General features: G+C 46.1%; 2 protein-coding genes across 2 annotated transcripts in view; one reads left to right on the top strand and one right to left on the bottom strand.

Moving 5' to 3' along the window:
• Positions 1 to 1,027: 1,027 nt before the first annotated feature.
• On the top strand, positions 1,028 to 15,356 carry UROD (uroporphyrinogen decarboxylase). The gene is made up of 10 exons (XM_056844786.1): positions 1,028 to 1,050; positions 4,251 to 4,363; positions 4,745 to 4,824; positions 8,559 to 8,621; positions 8,746 to 8,943; positions 9,725 to 9,886; positions 10,609 to 10,746; positions 12,980 to 13,080; positions 14,035 to 14,101; positions 15,155 to 15,356. The coding sequence occupies exons 1-10, from the start codon at positions 1,028 to 1,030 to the stop codon at positions 15,338 to 15,340; spliced, it is 1,131 nt and encodes a 376-aa protein (XP_056700764.1). The 3' UTR covers positions 15,341 to 15,356.
• Positions 15,357 to 17,635: 2,279 nt separating this feature from the next.
• ZSWIM5 (zinc finger SWIM-type containing 5) overlaps positions 17,636 to 20,267 on the bottom strand; it is a 163,931-nt gene continuing 161,299 nt past the window's right edge. The window contains exons 13-14 of the mRNA XM_056844574.1: positions 19,975 to 20,056; positions 17,636 to 18,498 (exon numbers count right to left, since the gene is read on the bottom strand). Of these exons, the coding sequence (XP_056700552.1) occupies positions 17,636 to 18,498; positions 19,975 to 20,056 (945 nt within the window). The remainder of the gene's footprint in view (positions 18,499 to 19,974; positions 20,057 to 20,267) is intronic.

Raw genomic sequence — 20,267 nt, forward strand, 5'->3', positions numbered from 1 at the left:
GGATAAAATTAAAATGGATAGAGCCACGTATGCTCTCCTGAACTCTGTGGAGGAAGGCTGAGATAAAGACGCGACCGATAGATCTCAGTGTTTAATCCTGCAGCCCTGGCACCAGTTACTGGCAGGCCCCTTTTACATTCCAAATGCCACAGGGCCTCTGACCCTTCAAAAACTCTTAAGCTGCACTCCTGTGCAGGCTCACTGGGAACCTTTGAACCTGGGGTTGCGCTGCTAGGCGCTCAGTAAGAGTTCCAGGTAAACAACCTCTAGGCAGAGGCCGTCTGAACAGCATTATGGGCCCCTGGGCAAACCAGTGTGCTGGGGCCCCTACGACAACCACTCACAGGAATAAAAAGTAAATGGCCGATAATATTAAACATACATTTATTTTACCGGCACTTCACCAAAACTGGTGTTGAAATATTATTTATAGTTTAGCATAGTCTAGACTACTGTGTATTTATTTATGGCAAGTCATTTAACATACACAGATTAGCACAGGGCCCCTGTGCTCGTGGGGGCCCCGGGGGCGAGTGCCCATCGGGTCCGTGCGTTAAAATGGCCCTGCCTCTAAGGGACAGCATACTGCCAGACGAGCGGACCTAGCTGCGTTTAGCAGGTCTCTTTTTTCCCCCAGCATCCCTGCCCTGCTTCAGCCACGAACTTGCCCCTAGAGCAGAATTACCGTAACGCTCGTTGTAGCGGGCCTGTACAAAAGTGGGCGGGGCGGACCCCGAACCCCAGCCTGCTCAGGATTACCGAAAAAAGTCACACCATGTGTGAGAGGAGCACGCCTCTCACACATGGTGTGACTTTTTTCGGTAATCCTGAGCAGGCTGGGGTTCGGGGTCCGCCCCGCCCACTTTTGTACAGGCCCGCTACAACGAGCGTTACGGTAATTCTGCTCTAGGGGCAAGGAGGGAACTGGGCGGCGACTGCGGGGACCAATCGGGTGGGAACCCGGAAGTGGAGAGGAGCGGCGGGAAGCGCAGGCGGCGCCACGAGCGGCCGCAGTAGAACCCGAAGGATGGAAGAGGACGGGGAGGTCGCGTAAGTGGCGGCGCTCACCGGGTCTGCTGGGCAGCGCGAGGTCCGCCACGTGGGCTCGTTTGTTCAGGGGCGCGGCAAAGGGAGGAGAGGTTATTCGCTGGAACATGAACGGTGGATAGCTGCGGGCACTTTGGGATGGGGTTGCCACCTTTCCCCAGCAACATCTTTCATAGCTGCAGGGAGGTAGATTCCCCCCCCCCTAAGGTGTCGATGGATGGATGGATAGATCGGTTGAAAGTCTGCCTGTCTTTCAGCTGTAGAAAAGAGCAAGAGTCCAGTAGCACCTTAAAGACCAACAAAAATATTTTCTGGCAGGGTAGGAGCTTTCTGAAGAAGTGAGCTGTGGCTCACGAAAGCCATTCTCTCCAGAGAACCTGTTATCTGTTACCTGAAGATCAGTTGTAATTCCAGGAGATTTTCAGGCCGCACCTGGAAGTTGGCCGCCTCAGGTGCCCCCATAAGTCCTTGTGGGTTCCCCACCAAACAACAAGGCCCAGCCTGGCAGCCAGCAATGTACAACTGGGCCATAGTTTTCCCCGGCAATCCCAGGTTCAAAGGTTCCCAGTGAGCCTGCACAGGAGTGCAGCTTAAGAGTTTTTGAAGGGTCAGAGGCCCTGTGGCATTTGGAATGTAAAAGGTGCCTGCCAGTAACTGGTGCCAGGGCTCAGGATTAAACACTGAGATCTGTCGGTCACATCTTTATCTCAGCCTTCCTCCACAGAGTTCAGGAGAGCTTTCTGAAGAAGTGAGCTGTGGCTCGCGAAAGCTCATACCCTGCCAGAAAATATTTTTGTGAGTCTTGAAGGTGCTACCGGACTCTTGCCCTTTTCTACCACTGCAGACAGACTAACACGGCTACCCGCTGTGAATTGTCTTTCAGCTGTTAAAAAGACAGGACACCTACCAGAAAGGGGGGGGGGTTTCAGGTGGGTAGCCGAGTTGCACTGCAATAGAAGAGCACAATTTGAGTCCAGTAGCACCTTAGAAACAAACACAGTTTTCTGGGTATGGGTTTTTGAGAGTCAAAGCTCACTTTTTATGATATCAGTAGGAATGGAGATCCCTGACCCCTTATATCCCTGTCAGAAGGTGGGAGGGGTGTTGCAAAGAAGGGAGTCCGGATGAACATAAGCAAAGCCATGCTGGGTCAGACCAAGGTCCACCAAGTCCAGCAGTCTGTTCACACAGTGGCCAACCTCTAGGAAGCCCACAAACAAGATGACTGCAGCAGCATTGTCCTGCCTGTGTTCCACAGCACCTAATAGAATAGGCATTCTCCTTTGATCCTGGATGCAAAGGTATAATGCAAAATACTATGGTAGTCCTACCAAGGAATCTAAACTCTGCAATCCCAGTATTTTAGTACTTGGGGGAAAACAACTGTCTTGCTAATGTGTGTGAAGGGGCTCCTGGTTGCTGTGCCATCTGTTTTGTAATAAGTACCAGTGTACCTAAAATGAGCATTGGCGGAGGATAAAATTTCCATCCTGCTTCATGTTGCCTTTTCCTATGACTGATGCATAATGGCAAAGAACGGGTTAAATGTGCTGGAGAGAAAAGCAGGAGACCTGAGCTTTTCTCAGCTTCCTGCTTTCCCCTCCCCCCAGTTTGCTGTCCTCTTAAGCGGCTGTAACAAAACAGGCATGGTGCAGTAGAACTCCCTTCACCGCAGTCTGTTGGGCTTCTTGTAAAAAGACCTATCCAGCACCATAGAATAAAAAGTTTGTTTATTATTTAGTAAATAGATTGACATTAAAGAAAACCAGATTTTGTAAATAGATTCTTTCAGTCCAGCAGCAAGACAGAATATGGGGCTTGTTCTGTGCAGTTTTATTCATTGATGAAAAAGGTAGTCCCATTAAGGTTGGCTTGCCGTACTTGGGCTGTTAGGTAACCGCACATTAGTTGAGTGAAGGGAAATTGGATAGGGGTGCTATTTCACGAAGCACCAAAACTGTAGAATGCAAACGTTTTCTGTGTTGTGCAAAGAATTATATAGAAAAGCGAGATACTGTGAAGGTTCAGGGCTGCTTTGTGCAAGGCAGTCTACACCCTTGCTGTTCCAGGCCTAGCTGACACTTCTATCAGACTCTTGATACAAATTTCTTACACCAATTCACTTTTTCCATAATCCTGTTGAGGGTAATGGAAGAACAGTGGAAGGATCTCCCCATCCATATTTATGGATAATGCTTAATGCTAAATAATGACAGTGATTAATGCAGAATAACTGCTTGCAGGCCTGCTTATAAGTACCTCAAAATAAGGTGGTGCAGTTTTTGAGCACATTCTGTCAGAGGGAGCTGTGATCATATTAGAAACTAGTCCCTTTGCTGGGCCTGTGCCGCTTCTCCCCAGTTGGTCCTGCCTGCTGCTGATAATGTAATCATCGACTCTTCCATGGGCTGGCCTGAGGTATTTGGAGGTTTTATCATTCACACTATCAGTCTGCACAGTAAAAGTTTGTATGAGGAAGCAAGAGTGTCTGTGCTGTCCCAGTTACTCCTATTGCGTGTTTCAGGAAAGAGCAAGGAGATGCAGGTGTGAGAAGGGAAATAATCAGCAAATCACATATATATATATTTATGGGTTCTAGTTCTGCTGCATTGGTGTGGCCAAACCACTTCTCTCCCCCCCCCCATTTTTCTCATCAGTTTAGTACTTGAGAATGCTTTCACCAGAAGGTGCTCATAATACATTCATGCATGCAGGGCCAGTTCTTCCTGGAACAGAGCTGTGGGACACTTGGATGTGTGCTCTTTGTGGCTGAAGCACATAGGCCTCACACTTGGAAGATGAGAAAAGAAGTTAATTGAGTGAGGGCTCATAGTGTACCTCAGAGTGTTTCCTTTTCCTCCTTCATTGTGAAGCCAGGCCCACACATAGCCTTGACTTCCAGATGGAATTGAGCCCTGGCATCTTTAGTATTACAAAATGGATATGAGAAGTACTTGATTGCTCCAGTAATGACTTGCCTTCCAATGCATGTTTCTAATACTGGAAAGTGGTGTTTAAATCCATAAGTGTGGATCGCCTTGCTCAGTACTTGAGAAGCAGGGCAATTTAAGGTTATGTTCTACATAACAGCAAAAAACTACAGTTGACTATCTCATTACCCACAGCGGACCTGAAGATTCACATCACAATGAGATGTAGAGACAGTTTTCAGGCTAACACTTGCCTATGCTTTCTTCAATTAGTCCTGCAGGATTCCCTCAGCTGAAAAACGATACATTTCTTCGAGCAGCACAAGGAAAAGAGACTGAATACACCCCAGTTTGGTGCATGAGACAGGCAGGAAGATATCTCCCAGGTAAGTGAGGAACTTTGGGCCTGCCTGTGCAGGAATATCCTCCCTTGTTGGGATACATTACTTTGGAAGAGAAACAAGTTTCTCTGAAAAAAGGGTAATGGTGAGATTGAGAATATTATCAAGGGTAAAACTTTTAGAGGATTCCAAAATGGAGTAGTCTAGTTTTAGTACTCACCTTTAAAATGAGCCTGGGGAAAACTAACTCAGACTGAATTGACAGTTGCTGTCCTGTGTCTGGGATATTTTCGTCACAAAATCTCTGTGACTAATAATGTTAGCTTCCCCCCCGCCCAGATCCAGTTCTTCCACGCTAGGCTCCATAGGGATTGTATGCCCTCTGAAGAACATCTTCTTCCCAGTAATTTTCTGGCCTTTTTGCAGAGTTCCGTGAAACCCGAGCAGCCCAGGATTTCTTTGCTACCTGTCGTTCTCCAGAGGCATGTTGTGAACTTACCTTGCAGGTATGTGGAGCTGCTGGAGGGAGACTTCCTTGGTCTACTAGAAAGATTCTCTTCTTCTAAAACAAGGATTATTCTTACTATCAGTCTTGACTAGAGCTGATTATACCTGCATCAAAGTTGGCAAAATACTGCCACAATGAAAACCAAATTCTGTGCTTAAGGTCATATTATTTACATTATACATACACACATACATTATATTTACTATCTGCAACAAAATGTTGAAGAGCTGCAGTTCAAAGAGAAGGAGACTCTCTTCTCCTTTCAGCCTGCCTCTATATCCCCACCAACATGTTCTCTCTGTCTCAGGGTTTGTGGCTTGGGATCTTACCAGGCTTTATCACAACTGTATACTGCTGTTATTCTTCTTCCCCTCACTGGAAGTGGAAGAAGCAAACCATGAGAAAGTCTGCTTTTGGCTCTAGCCTGTGTATCTGAATTGCTTGATAAAATTATAAGGCTATCATAGGTCACTTATGTAGGAAAACAAAGGAATACAAGTATTTTTTGTGCATCCCATGCAGAGAGGTGCAGCGCCACTAAAGCCACCCAGTCAGCAACATGTTCCAGTTTATTTATTTTAAAAACGTAAATGCTGCCTAAATGTCCTAGGGGCCATAAAGGTAGCATTCAGTACATTAAAATATAACTGTTATTTCTCAGCCATGGGAATCTCTTGTTGCAGGGCAAGAGAGGGCAGCATTCTGAAAATGTTGGTAAGGGAAAGAGCATGTTGCAATAATAGGCTTGTACTACATAATGTGCCATCTTTTCCCTGAGCCACAGTGACCGGGGGAGTCACTTTCTCCATTTTGGAGCTTCGCAAGCAGTATTTCATGCAAGTACTGCTCCAAAATGAGACAAATAATTCCCTCCCTGGCTTGGGAAAATGGTGTAGGGGGAGGCAGGAGCCACTCCTTACCCCATGTTGCCATCCCAAGTTGAATCGAGCCCCCCAGACCTTTAAAATAACATTCCCATGGCTGAGGGGGGAAGCAAGTCTGGGCTGGACTCATTTAAAAGTGAATTGTGTAGTGTGGTCCTTAGGTTAGCTGCAAGCGAGTCATATACAAATGCACTGTTAGATTTACAAATATGATCTAGGTGGTTTTGTGAAAGTGGATGCCAAACCAGTCAAGAGATTTGGTAGGAATGCTAGACAGATTTATAACAGGATGCTGTCCTTCCTGTTATGCACCTGAAATGTTTGGCTGAACAGTATTAATCAAACTGCCTGTTTCAAAACTGATCCTGTGCTGTGTTGCTGGAGCGCACTCAAGTGCTAACCTTACTGTTTCTTTCATTTTTATTAGTTTCCTTTGAACATGCATCTGTTCAGCTTGTTTTCCCATAATAAATCACATTTTAAAGTAATGTTTCCTCTGCTCAACTTTGTTGCTTAATGTGTATACATATTGGATGTTCTGCTGTTTCCTTCCTTTTTAAAACTAGTTTTTTCTGTGTATGTTACATTAATATCTTCGGTTGCTCTTTGTCAGTTGCTTTGAAGTGTTCTTTAACAATATAGTTTCAAATATTAATGTTACTATTTTAAAAAATATTTGTTAACCTTTTCCCCCTGAGATTTTTTTTTCTCCACACAGGTTTTTCTTTCTTTCTGTCTTAAACTTTTATTAATGGCTTTAACATTCCCTGCTCTTTGTTCCTGTGTGAAAAACACTGCTTGCTGATGGAAGACTTCTCCCTGCCTCTTTCAAATTCTATTTATATAACATTTCCTTCTGCTTTTCTTCATTTCAGTATGCTACCTTTCAATATTTTGCTCAGTGTTTCTTATCTGTTTGACAACATAGCTTTCAACTTGACTTCACTCTATTTTTGATAAGTTAATGGAACTTATTTTTTTCAATGTTGTCTTTTCTACACTCCCCCCCATTGAATCTGTGACTTTTTATATGAATGACGTGACTTAACTAGTACAGAGCATGTCTTTATTGTAACCTTTCCCTCAAATCAACACTTTTATTTATTCTTTTCTTGCTGCTACTGGGTATCTTCCATCTTTTTGTGATATTATTGTGTACTCCTATTACTGGGTTTCCTGGAAAATAGGTATCTGGTTTGGTCTGTAATAATCTTTGCTCTTACTGTCCTTCAGGGTTAGCTATAGTTTCCAAATGTAACAAGCTCAAAGAACATTCTATTTTCTAATTCCTTGTTGAAATTTTCCTGCCTTCAGTGTTCATCATGCTTTCAACTTCAGTTTACTGTGTGAGCATGTTAATGAGTGTGATCATGAGCACATCTAGCTTGATTATCTTGGGGGAGGAAAATTGGAACCCCTTTCCCTTCCCCACCCACCTTCTATCGAAGAATGGCACATTCCTAGAAGGAAGTATCTCCAGATGTAGATCACTGGATCAGGTGGGTGGGATTTGGTGCAGACAAGAGGCTTGAAACCTTTCTAATTTAGGCGGGGGGTGGGCAGGCTCTTCTACCAGTAGCAAGGGTTTGGCACAGCCAGGGACCCCAGGTGGCAACTCCGACTCCTCCTTGTAAGCTGCAAGGAGTACCATCTCTTCAAGGTTCATACGTATGTTGGGGAGTGGAGGATTGTGTCAGTGGATATGTGACGTTAGGCATGCATCCTCAGCTCGGTTTGCTCGATGCCTTTAAGCAGCAGGCTGCAGGGCAGCTTGTGTGCACAACCCTCACACTGCAACAGTTTTCAAGAGTCTGAGGAGCACCAGGGAACTTCCTTCCACCACACAACAAGGGTTTTCTACATATGTGGAAGGGGGCAGTTATGGACCAGGTAAAGAAGTTTATGGTTTTCCAGATCTTTGGCAATAGGCAATTGTCAAGTTTAATGTGTTTTTTTCCCTTCATATCTTGACTGTTGTAGCGGTACAATTGATGTCTTCGGTTTTGATAGGATGGATTCTATTTTTGTTACCATTGTTTAGATATGTAAGCTGCCTTGAGACCTTTGTTAGGAAGTGGCATAGAAATGTACACCTACCCTCTCGTAAGGTTAGGTGTACTACTCTCTGAATACATGGCACCCACTTTACGGCAATAGGGAGTAATATTAAAACTTTGATTGAATTTGAATGTTTTGAAAACAGTATAGTAGAGGTAAGGCAGAGGGAGATGTGGATTTCTGGGGCCAATGGAATTGGACTAGGATCCTCTTGTGCAGTTTATATTCTTGTAAGGCCCTGTAGGGGGGAAGAGTGTGTCATTGGTGCTCGGGAAGCTGAAAAGCCAGGTTGGCTCTGTGGACTACCTGTTATCCCTGAAGGATATCTACAGTTCACATTCTCTGACTTTCTCCCTCAAATTGCTATAAAGGGAGGGGAGAGACCATGGCTCAGTGGGAGAGCCTCTGCTTGGCATGCAGAAGGTCCCAGGTCCAATCCCTGGCATCTCCAGTTAAAAGCATTAGGTAGTAGGTGATGTGAAAGACCTCCACCGGAGACCCTGGAGAGCTCCTGCCAGTGTGAGTAGACAACACTGACCTTGATGGTCTGATTCAGTGTAAGGCAGCTTCATGTGTTCAGGTGTGTTCAAATGGGGGCATTAGAGTGGCAGCTGCTCTGCTCCAGCACAAATACTGTCCCATTCATGTTCCTCTCTGGATTCAGAGATCTTGCTGATACTGCCTTTATATTTGCCAGTACTCTCCTTGCAGTCAGATATATTTGCTTTTTTATATACATTTATAATTTTAGATTAAAATGTGATATAGTCTTTGCTGTTCTTTTTTTCAGCCCCTGAGACATTTTCCTCTAGATGCTGCCATCATCTTCTCTGACATTTTGGTGGTCCCCCAGGTAATAGATGGTCAGGGACTGGGCACATCTCATATAGTACCAGTTCCCCATCCCAAGCCCCTCCCTAGAGACAGACATCTTGGGCACTGTGTGGGTTCTCAGCTGCATCCTGTTTTCCTGCCAGGCACTGGGCATGGAGGTCGTGATGGTGCCTGGCAAAGGACCCACCTTTCCTAAGCCACTGAAGGAGGTGGAGGACCTTCTAAAACTCCGACAGAAAGTGGATGTGGCAGCAGAACTGGGGTATGTCTTCAAGGCCATCACATTGACACGGCATAAACTGGAGGGGAAGGTGCCCTTGATCGGGTTTTCAGGCGCACCGGTGAGTCTGATACTTTGCAGATGTTTGTCTCTGAGAGACCCTATTAAGACCAAGGGGGTGATAAGGGCTGAAGTATTGTCAGAAAGCAACTGTGGCGTGCTGTCCATCTGTGTTGCGGCCTGAGGCCAGGTGGATTCTGAGTTTTAGGGTCTCATCAGTGCAACATAGTGGGGAAGGAAGAATCATGGTGTTCTTCCCCTACAGACTTGGCCATCCTTGATGTCTCCTAGACTAATATGGCCCAGATTTTATATCTTGCCCTGCTACACTGATGTTGAGTTTATGGTCTGATTGATCTTTGTGGAGCTGGTGGGTTGGATAATACTGTCTTGTGCCAAATGGTTGAAGTAGATGACCCTTGTTTCCATTATTTTATACTGGACAGGAAAAGCAGACCAGCACTGAGTGCTGCTGACCACCTCCTCCTACCCGCTGTTTAAAATTGGGATGTGTAACTTCTTATTTCATCATTTAGGTCAAAGTTCTGACCTTTTATATGTTTGATTGAATATGAGTACCAAAAGTGGGAACTGATGAAGAGTAGGAACCAGTTCTGTTGGGAGGAAAAAATACTGGGCAAGCGTAGAGGGGACAGAGTTTAAGGCCAAATGCAGTTTCCGGCTTGTTGGAAGCCAGCAGGGTCGGTGCTTGGTTCCAAACGGAACAAACAAATGGTTGAAGCGAGGTATGTTTCCAGATCAAGGCTGGCATGGGCATGGGGGGGGGGAACTGAACTCTTTTATGTGCTTCTTTCAGTTTCTGTCTATTATCTGCCCCTCAGTGGACCCTGATGACCTATATGATTGAAGGTGGTGGCTCCAATACAATGGCCAAAGCTAAGGCCTGGCTCTATCGGCATCCTGAAGCCAGCCACCGTCTGCTCATGCTATTGACTGATGTAATTGTGGATTACCTGGTAGGGCAGGTGGCTGCAGGTGCTCAGGTGAGTGGGGAAAAGAGAAAGCATTAACTTCCTACTTTGAAGGAGCAATGAGTTCTTGAGCAAGCTCTTGCCACAAGCATGTAAGCATTGTGGTAGACTGAGCAGGAATACATTGCAGTAATCCTTACCTGTTTGTGGCCAAGGCACTGAAGAAATTAAGACAATGAAGCTGGTGAAGACTTCTTTCAGCAGACCTTAAGGCTTATGATTGTGACCCTGTTCATAGAAAGTAACCTATAGTACAATATATGCTAGCTTTCCTAAAGAAAAGAAAAAAGTCAAGAGCAAGTTTCAAGCCCATATGATTACAGATAGAAATGTGAAACCAGATTTCCTTCAGTTTTTGAAGGTAATAGTCATGGGCTGATGATACATTATGTAGTACAAGACTATTTTTGTAACGTGCTCTTTCTCTCCCCAACATTTTCAAAGTCCTGACCTATCTCTTGCCCTGTAACAAAAGCTTAATATATTGGAAACATGAATAAAGTATGCAGACTGCTTTATCTTATTCTTACTTATGCAGAAGTAAACTCCACTAATTTCAGTGAGCTTTCCAAGTAAGCATGTTTGAGACTGCAGCTTAAATGTAGAACTTGTTCCCGTTGCAGAATTTTAGATTGTTTCCTAGATTTACTTGGCCTGCTCTGCGATATTTATAGAAGGGGAGAAAAACTGCCCAGGAAGTGAAGAACTGATTCCTTAGTTCTCTGTCTTGACAGGCTCTCCAGCTTTTTGAGTCGCACGCAGGACACCTGGGGCCAGAGCAGTTTGCAGAGTTCGCCCTCCCATTCATCCGGTCCATTGCCAAGCGGGTGAAGAGCAAGCTGCGGGAAGACTGCCTGCCTGTGGTGCCCATGGTGAGAGGGCTGTTTCCTTGAGGTTTCTCACTGGGTTCTGAGCATTGTCAGGTCATCGAGCCAGCCTCTCTGGAATTGACTCTGCACACACAAAATGTCACACAACTGCTATGCAAAGGAGCGACTGCTGGAGCCCACTCAGTTCATCTGTACTTAGCCTAGGCTAGAGAATGCCTACTCTGGAGAAGAAATACTGATGGGAGAGGAGGAAATATGGATATATGTATGAGCATCCCCCCCCCAGTGCCCATGACAGAAGAAAATGACAATAACAGGACTGCATAACTTCAGCTTAGGACCACAGTTCCTTTGGTAGGCTCCTATTGTGAGAACTGAGGAACTAAACACTCCTTACCAAATATAAAGTCCTCCACTCCAGCCAGTGGAGAGCCTAGGCTACTGTGCTTCTTAAGACCAAGGCGTGAACTTCAGAATCATCATCGTTGAGCTATCTGTCCTGCACACGGCCTTTCACCACAAATGGTTCCTTAATTTACCCAAGCTGTGCTGCTTAACCTGGAGCATGCTTGTGTCTGGAGAAGCAGTTGACTGGAGATTGCTGTGTAGATACTACTCTAATACCTGTGTCAAAGTTAGCTGTCTTTAGAGATGGCTCTGGGATGACCAAGAGCCCCGTGGCTCAGAGTGGTAAGCTGCAGTACTAGCTCTGCTCACAACCTGAGTTCGATCCCAACGGAAGTTGGTTTCAGGTTGCCGGCTCAAGGTTGACTCAGCCTTCCATCCTTCCGAGGTCGGTAAAATGAGTACCCAGCTTGCTGGGGGTAAAGGGAAGATAACTGGGGAAGGCACTGGCAAACCACCCCGCAAACAAAGTCTGCCTAGTAAACATTGGGATGTGACGTCACCCCACGGGTCAGGAATGACCCGGTGCTTGCACAGGGGACCTTTACTTTTTACTGGGATGACCAGGTGTTGGGGTTTTCCAGATTGCTGGTACATGTTGGTCTGAATGCTGTCTGCCCCCTCTTCTTTTTTTTCCTGTCTTCGTGTTACTTCTTTCAGTTTGAGGCTGCTGCACCCTTCCTTAAGGTAAACTTTTTTTTTTTTGCAAAACAGTTGTAGTACTTCTGTTTCACCACTAGAAGACAGCAAAGCCACCCTAAACTGCCAAACCTCCAAAAGTTAAATGGCTGCAGGGATCTGCCAAGCATCAATAAAAATTGGTTGTTCCCTTCCTTCATTGCACCAAGAGTACTGTTTTTTTTTTAAAGGGATCTATTTATACTAGATACAAATCTACACCAGGGGGGTACACACTGTTGATAGAGTCCTGGTCACTTTGGCCGCAACAGCTTCCTGCTTAGCAAAGCATCTTAATGCTTTGAGTTGGTTCCCAGAGCTTCTTCCGTGAGAACAGAGGAACGAGCTCTCTGGAGTAAACAGGGAGAGGCAGGTGGACCGGGTGTTGTTGTTTCCCCTTTTCCTGGAGCCAGAGGAATGGGTGCCTTCTGCATTTGTGTCTGTCTGCAGGGTTTGTCAATGTCTTGAATATCAGTGGGGTGAAACTCTGCATTGTAGAAGTAGCGGCTGGTTGTGACTGCCGCGGCTGCCTTGCTTTGCCAGGGTGCAAAGGTTCAAAGGCTGCTGGTTAATCGAACTGCCTTGCAGGGGGTGGGCGGAGAGGAACTACTTTTTACATTGACGTTGAAGCTTGACATTGGCCGTTGGTCTTTTCAGCCATATCTCCCCCCCCCCCAAATCTCCATGCACCAACCTTTCTTTCCTTGCACCTGACAAAGAATAAAAAAATAATTTGTATAAGGGATGGAAAATAGGTAAACTTGTTCTAAAGAATTTGGTATATATAGATGGGTTATCCACTGTATGTTCCATGATTCCATACTATACAGAATTTGGCCAGACTGAGGATCTCTGATTTCATTTTTATTTAAAGAGCCACAGCTAGGGTGGTGGCAGGAATAGGTTTATGGCTTTATGTCAGGCAAAATGGGGTTGAAAGTGTGAATGGTATGGTGTAATGCTGTATGTAGGGGGTGGTGGAAAGGTTTTATTGGTTGGTTGTAGGAACTCTTCCTGGCTATTTGTTCCTCCCCCTAAGATTATGTACAATAAGTAGACATATGTGTGTGTGTATAGAAATCATAGAGCTCAGCTTTTCTTGGGTGCAGAATTTGAGCTTCTCTAGCACAAAATATGCACAGCCCTGGCCAAAATGTTGTTGTCCTTGTTTTGTTTTTTCTCCTCTGTCTAGATTGTCTTTGCCAAGGATGCACATTATGCACTGGAGGACTTGGCAGACTCTGGCTTTGAAGTGGTTGGGTTGGACTGGACCCTCCACCCCCAGGATGCTCGGTAATGAGAAATCAGCTGTCTTCCCTTGGGGGCCGTAGAAGAATACATCACATTCCTGAAGCACTTTCCTTAGTGTGTTCATTTTACCCAGTACCATATCTGCTCACTGCCTCAGCAGTTTGTTCCTAACCTCTTTTTAATGCCTGCTGGAGAAACATCATGAATTATTAGCCCAACTATAGGGCAAGGGGTATATGAGAAACACTAGCTATTAAGAGTGGAGAGAGAACATTAGGTGAGGTCTGTAAGGAAGTAGCGGCATTTGAGGCTAGGTGCTCTTCTGTCCAAGGCTCAAATCCTGCTCCCGTGCTGGAAAATAAAGGGATGACTATGCTTGAGGAGGCTGAAGCCGAGTCAAGCTTCCAGCCACGGACTACACTTCAAATATAATTGTTGGTTGTAGTATACTGTTCCAGCTGCATTGTTTTTTGGTTGTAATTTGCCTGGAGTCATAGTGATCAAGGGTGACTATAAATAAAGTAAATAAATCATTTTCTGTACAACAGGCCTTCTTCCCAGGAGGCAGGATTACAGTAAGGTAGGAGAAGAGCAAAATGTCTCATTGCTCTGGCCAGAGGAAACCAGTTCCATTCAGCTACTTGGAAGTAAATGCCAGGCAGGGCACCAAGCAAGAAGTGGCTAAAGCCTGCCAGATCAGAGACTGTTTTACATAGCTCATCTTTTGAGCAGGGGTTAACCAGATGTAGCTGCAGAAGTCACAAGTAGAGCATGACAGAGATGATGCCCTTGGGCATAACATCTGCAAGCAGGGGTATTCAACTGTTTTTTCAACTATCATGACTAACAGCTATTGGTCTTCCCATTTTAGAATCATCAGCACTGGCGACTTCAACATTTTGTGGCAATGAATTCTACAAAATGTTTCTCTTGCTTGAGTGCCTAAAGTGTCGTGTCCCCCCCCCCCGCCACTAATACAGCTTTTTCCCCATTCAGTCGGAGGACAGGAAAATATATTACCCTGCAAGGCAACCTGGATCCATGTGCCCTCTATGCACCAAAGGTAAGGAGCCAGGGTCTTCCTGGAGGGGGAAAGGGGTCATAAGGCTGTAGATTCTCAGCCCTTTGATACATTCCCTGAGCTGCCTCCCCCCCTACAGAGCAGCAAAGGGTAGAGACTCCAGCAGGAGTTTGGGATAGTTGCATGAGGTTAAGACCCCTGGCCTAGCCTGCTTTCCTGAGCTGTGGGTTTCTGGTATCGCGTTGGCCTACTTTTTATGGTTTTTTGCCTCTCTTCTCTGTAAAAGGGCTTCAAGTCTTAGTTGGAGACTATGGATTGTGTCATGAGTTAGAACGTAAGGCACTTGTAGTTATGGATCTTCTCTCACCTTGCCCCTTCCCCACCACTGCAATCAATTAAGAAGCCTGTGCTTGGGGTGGGGGTCAGTGGTGTCTTGTGGAGAAAATGCCACAAGTGTACACATGAAGCTGCCTTCTACTGAATCAGCCCATCAAGTTCAGTACTCAGACTGGCAGCAGCTCTCCAGGATCTCCAGCAGAGAGAGGTCTTTCACATCACCTACTGCCTGATTCTTTTAACTGGAGATGCTGGGGACTGAACCTGTGACCTTCTGCATGCCAAGCAGAGGCTCTACCACTGAGCCACAGCCCCTTCCCAAGTGCTGCAGCAAGCGGGGGTGGCTGGGTGAAATCTCCCCTATTTCTTGCCTTCCACTGGAGGAGGAAGTGCCGCAGAACAAGGTCTCCCCTTCTTTGTTGCAGCTCATCACATCTGGAAACTTGTCCGCAAGATTCCCTTGACTTCTCAGCATTCCCTTTTCTGGGGAGTTTTAGGGGACAGCTGAGAAGACATTTCACATGTGCCTTTGCTTGCAGTTCACAGAATGTAACTGTGTGTGGAAACTTGGCATTTGGAACCAGCTTTATAGCATACTGAGCGCAAGGTGAAAAGCTGCCTGGCAGTTCTTTCTTGATTGGCACCTTCCTTAATTGCAAGTGGAGGCTGCCCGACCTAGTTGCTGGAAGTTCAAGAACCTGTTGTCACTAACCTCACTGTGGCTCTGTTGTTAGACTAATTCTTTGTTACTTTTGTCAGGAGAAGATTGGGGAGCTGGTGAAAAAAATGCTCGAAGGGTTTGGCTCCCAGCGTTACATTGCCAACCTGGGCCACGGCGTTTACCCGGACATGAGCCCAGAGCATGTGGGAGCCTTTGTGGATGCGGTACACACGCACTCTCGCCACCTCAACAAGCTGCAGACTTTGGGAGCTAAGTCTTCATGATGGAAAGTGGACGATATACTGAACAAACTGTGCCCGATAGCAGTACACAGAGTCAGAGACGGGCATAAGAGTTAGAAAGCAGTGTTTTATGACCACACTATTAAAATTGCTTCCTGCCTCGTCATGCTGGCATAGTGCTTGAATGGGGACAGGCTGAAAAGGAAGAGAACAGGAGTGAATGTGGCTTATGCACAACCTCAGGGGCAGACTATTTAATTCCAATGCATTGCTAAAAGTCACATTTATCTGTGGGAAGCTGTTGTTGGATGTGATGTGCTATCTTCCATGTTTCCCTCCAGTGTTTGTGGGTGTGATCCTCCTAATGAGCTGTATCCGTCTGTTTCTTGCCCATCAAATGCAAGACAATATCATACATCCCCTTAATTTGTACACTGTGGGTTTGTCATTGGCATCAGCCACAGCAATGGGGAGGAGGGGGGATATGAGACATCAGAGCATGCTGAATGGGGAGGTAGTAGGAGCTATTTCCCAGCTAGTGAGCATGTAATATGTCAGAGCATGGAGGTAATTTTTTTTTTAAAGTTTATACCTACATATTTTGGTCATGCATGACTCAATCCACAGCAGGGAGAAGTCTCTTCCCATCTCTCCCATCTTACCAAAAGCCTGCATAAGCTGCATTTACATAGCTGTCTTTGGTTCATCATTGGAACATGATTGATATAGAAATGGCTGGAGTGATATAGAGGTGGTATGAACTTCTGCTTCCTTTTTATTAAACATCAGGTCAAGAGGTTGTACACACAAAATAAAAAGAGTCATATGTGAAGAATGATACTTCTGTGGCAACAAATACTGAGTGAGCTGGGTTTGCCTGCACCTGGGTCCAGTTTTTTTCCTTTTTCAAGGATTTCTTGAAAACAAAATTGGAATCCCAACAGTAGATAATTAATCCATATTTTCTAATCTACGCCATCCCAATCCCTCCCCCCCCCCAACCCTTTTAAAATCTAGAACGCACTGGAATGGGGGACACAAAGACACTTGGAATAAGGAAGAGCCATTTTTTCTCCCACTCCACTCCATCCCACCCCACCCCTTCATTGGACCAAGTTCAAATTAAGGTGAACTACTGAACGGTGGTCAAAGTTGGAGTGGTAAACAATATGACATTCTGTCTTCAAGAGGGCACCAGCCTCATCGTGTGCCATCAAAGGCAGCCATTTAGAAATGGATTCGAAAATAAAGACGTACATAAACAATGAGAGCAAACTGATTCCTCCTCCCCATTTGCCCAGAAGGAAAGACAGAAACCTTCCCGTGTGCATGTTCACAGAGGTATGCAACTCTTGCACGCACCTATCCATACACACATGGAGAAAGGCCAAAAATAGATTTACGCTATGGGCTCAACTGTTTTCATGGCCAGGTTTCTGGCTTCCTGGGGTCTTTGTATTCCATATCGAACCACAGTACAAACCAACAATCTTAGGCAGGGAGAATGCCATGGCTGACAGCTGGTGGGTCAAGTCCACACTCTGACGGCCTGGAAATGTTGAGGTGCATCTTGGTTCTGCTGTTGCCACCTTGGTCTCATCTTCCAAGGCTGCGATGTCTTGGTGGTTCTGCATAGGCTCTGGATTTGTCTCCACTTGCCATGTACCACTCACCCTCTTCACCAACAGTGCTGGGGGGGGGGGGGGAACCTGAGAAATGTTCACGTTTCTCATGTTCAGAAATGCTTTAACCAAAATAATAATAATCCCAGCCCGCGACAAGTTTCAAGTATCCCCCAAACAAAGAGAATAATTATAAATAATTAGAACTTTACAATTTAATAATTGACACATATACTATTGTATTTACAGTATCATAAATGCTTCTGTTACTTTTAGTAAAGCAATCCCTGAGAATAGTTGACTTTAGATTTTCAATTAAGGATCTTCTCACGCGCACAAAAAACAATGGTGGAATTTGCCAGACTTAGGCAGGATGTGCTTCTCGCAAGGCCACCAGCTTGGAGCCCAGGTGGCCTCGCAAGAGGCTGAGCCAACATGCTTCGGTCTCCTTTGTGGGTCTGTTCAGTTTTCAGCCTCCATCTGCCATGCCCTTTGGGAAAGAGGTATTCTATTTCCTGGTTAGCTTTTGGTATTGCTGAGGTGTTTGCGAGTGAGTGGTGGGTGGGAAGCAAACCGTTCCTACCTTGCTGACTTTTGGTTGACGTTCTTGAAGACTCTGGGAATCCTTGCCCAGTGGAAAATATAGTCAGTCTTGCCCAGTAAGCACTTGATTCCACCAACGGTGATCATGGGTTCTTTTCCTTGATGGAGGAACTCATCCAAATCGCTCCCTTACCAGCAACATGAGCTTCTTCTTGCCCTTGTAGATCTGCTTGAGGTTGTCTATAAATTGCGCAAACTGAATGTGGCCATCCTGGGCCAGCAAGAAAGTCTCCCGGGCTTTGCTGAGAAACTCTATGAACTCTCCATAATGCCGGGGGCTGATGTGGGTGAGCCGGGAGTGTGTGGTGTTGATGTAAGCGCTTATTGTTGCATCCAGCAGCTGGCGCAAAGGCGCTTTGTCCGTTGACATCAGTTTCCCAGAGTTCCTGCGGCCAGGAATGCCAGCAAGGCCTGGCGCAGTCATGGTGCAGCGCCGCAGAATGTCAGACAGCACAGTGGCACAGTGCACACTCTTCACCACCAATGGGATGATGGCTGCCAGCTCATTCTTTCCCAGGGAGTGGCTGAGCGCACAGGCCCAAAGCACATCGTTGATGGCAGGGTGTGTGTCCTGATTATAGGCGAGGTTGAGGTGGGTCATGGCGAGGGAGGCCAGCTTGAAGGCCCGGAGGGGGTAGCCGCGATGCTCCATGTACCGTGCAATGGTGAAGAGCTGCGAGTAAGTCATGCCTGTGGAAGCGGCGTCTATAACGATTTGGTAAGCGGTCTCAAAGGCAATGTGATCCTTCTCGCACAGAGTCAAGGCAGAGAGGGCGCAGTTCTGGGGGTCCTTCATGGCACACTGCAGGGCCAAAGTGCGAGCGCAGCTGGCCAGCTCTTCTCGCTGCGGGTAGTCCAGGCTGAGGCGCAGTATGGTGTTGTGGGACATCACAGTTGCCGCCACTATGCTGGTAGCTTCAGTGGGGGTGAAGAGTGTGTACCAGCTCTGCAAGATGCTGACCAGAGCCCGTACGCCTGCAAGAAAGATGCAAAAGCTGCTCAGCCGTGGTAAAGTTGAAACATGATTCTGAACTACTTGAGCATATGGTGATGACAAAGAAAGCTGAACAATTTGTGTCTTCTCTAGCCTACATCAGTGCTACGGGAACCCTGCTGATTGTTTTGGACAGAAACCAATGCCTGGCGTTACACAGGATCACACTAAGTCGCTCAAATCCCAACCTCTCCGTGAAAGTCACCCAAAAAGTAGGACACAGCAGAATGTCACTCAATTTGGCAAAATTTACCTTTATTTATTTTTTTGCAACAGATGATCGTACTACTGACCAAATCGCAGATAAACGCCTTTCAGCCTCTGTTGGTCTGCATTTTTTTCCTGTCTTTCAGAGATTTCTCCCGCTTCTTTTTTTCTACTGACCAAATCTTCCATGATTACTGGAAGCTTAACTGCCTGATTTTAGTTATGGCTAGAAGCTGCCTTTTATAGGACTTCTAGCATATCATCCTTTATATAAAAGCATTAAATCTAACCTGTTCCTTAGAAGAGGCCAAACCAGCATCACCACTGATCCAAGTTTCCTATATTTCTACACTGAATATCTAGTGCAGTTTCCAATGGCTAGTTCCTCCCTTGGCATTTATTGGCAGTGAGCCAACAAAATAAGCTATGAATCAGGAAGAGACTTGTCTGAAGCTTACCTGTTCCACGACCTTTCTAGGTGGCCTTAGGCTAATCATTCTCTCTCAGCCTCAGATTTGCATTACTGGGAAAACAGTACTAACATCACAGAGTTAATATATCTAATGGTCAGCATGGCCCCATCTGCAATACTTGTGGCCACTGGGTGGCCTGGCTGGTGAGTGGCCAGCCTGCCGAGTGAGGGGGGGGCAGGCAAACAGAGTGGCAAGGTGGGCAAAGGGAGGGCAGTCAGAGTGGTGGTGAGGGGGATGGTTGGGCAGGCAATGCACTGGAGAAGAATGTGTAGGTGGGCAGAGAAGGGTGTGTGGATAGCAAGACCTGAGGAAGAGGACAAGCAAATGGGCAGAGCAGTGAGGAGGGGGAAAGGTGACCCAGGAAAGGGATGGGAGAGGGATGGGTGGGCAGTGTGGTAAGTGGGAGAGGAAGAAGACTGAAGAAAGGGAAACAGAAGAACAAGGGGGGGGTGAGGACCAGTGTTGGGGGTAGGGAAGGAAAAGTAAGGACTGGAAGGAAAAAGATGGGAGGAGGAGGTGGCAACGGGAGGAAAGGGGATAGACAGGTGGCTGGAGGTCAGTATGAAGTCAGAGAACATCGAGGGAATTTTCCTGTGAGTTTCTCAAGGGTTCCCACTTGTTACTGTATATAATGCTATAGCATTATCCTCTCCTCTACGTATGTTACAAATAATCTGACTATATACCTACAAGTGTGCAGGAACTGTGAAAGACTCATCAGAATGTACAGATTCAGTATTCTCTTTGGCTACAGTCACATTCACAGAAGATACCCACCCACTTCAGTAGCACAGGTCACCAGCCATCGCACCATCTCCCTCCGTCTCCAGTTCAAAGTTGATAGGGTCATGCGCATCACCTGGAGCAGCAGAAAAGCGTGGATAATGGTTATTTCCCACAGAGACTGGAAATTGCCTGGCCCCATAAGCTGCTTGGATGCAAGATTACCTGGGGCCCATACCTAAGGGCCAATGTGAGGCACTGGAAGCAGCAGGACTTGAGAGACCCAAGTTCAAATTCCCATTCCTCCATGAAGCTTGTTGGGTCATCTTAGACTAATCATTCAGTCT

This window comes from Euleptes europaea, chromosome 2 (assembly GCF_029931775.1).
Source record: "Euleptes europaea isolate rEulEur1 chromosome 2, rEulEur1.hap1, whole genome shotgun sequence".
Lineage (NCBI taxonomy): Eukaryota > Metazoa > Chordata > Lepidosauria > Squamata > Sphaerodactylidae > Euleptes > Euleptes europaea.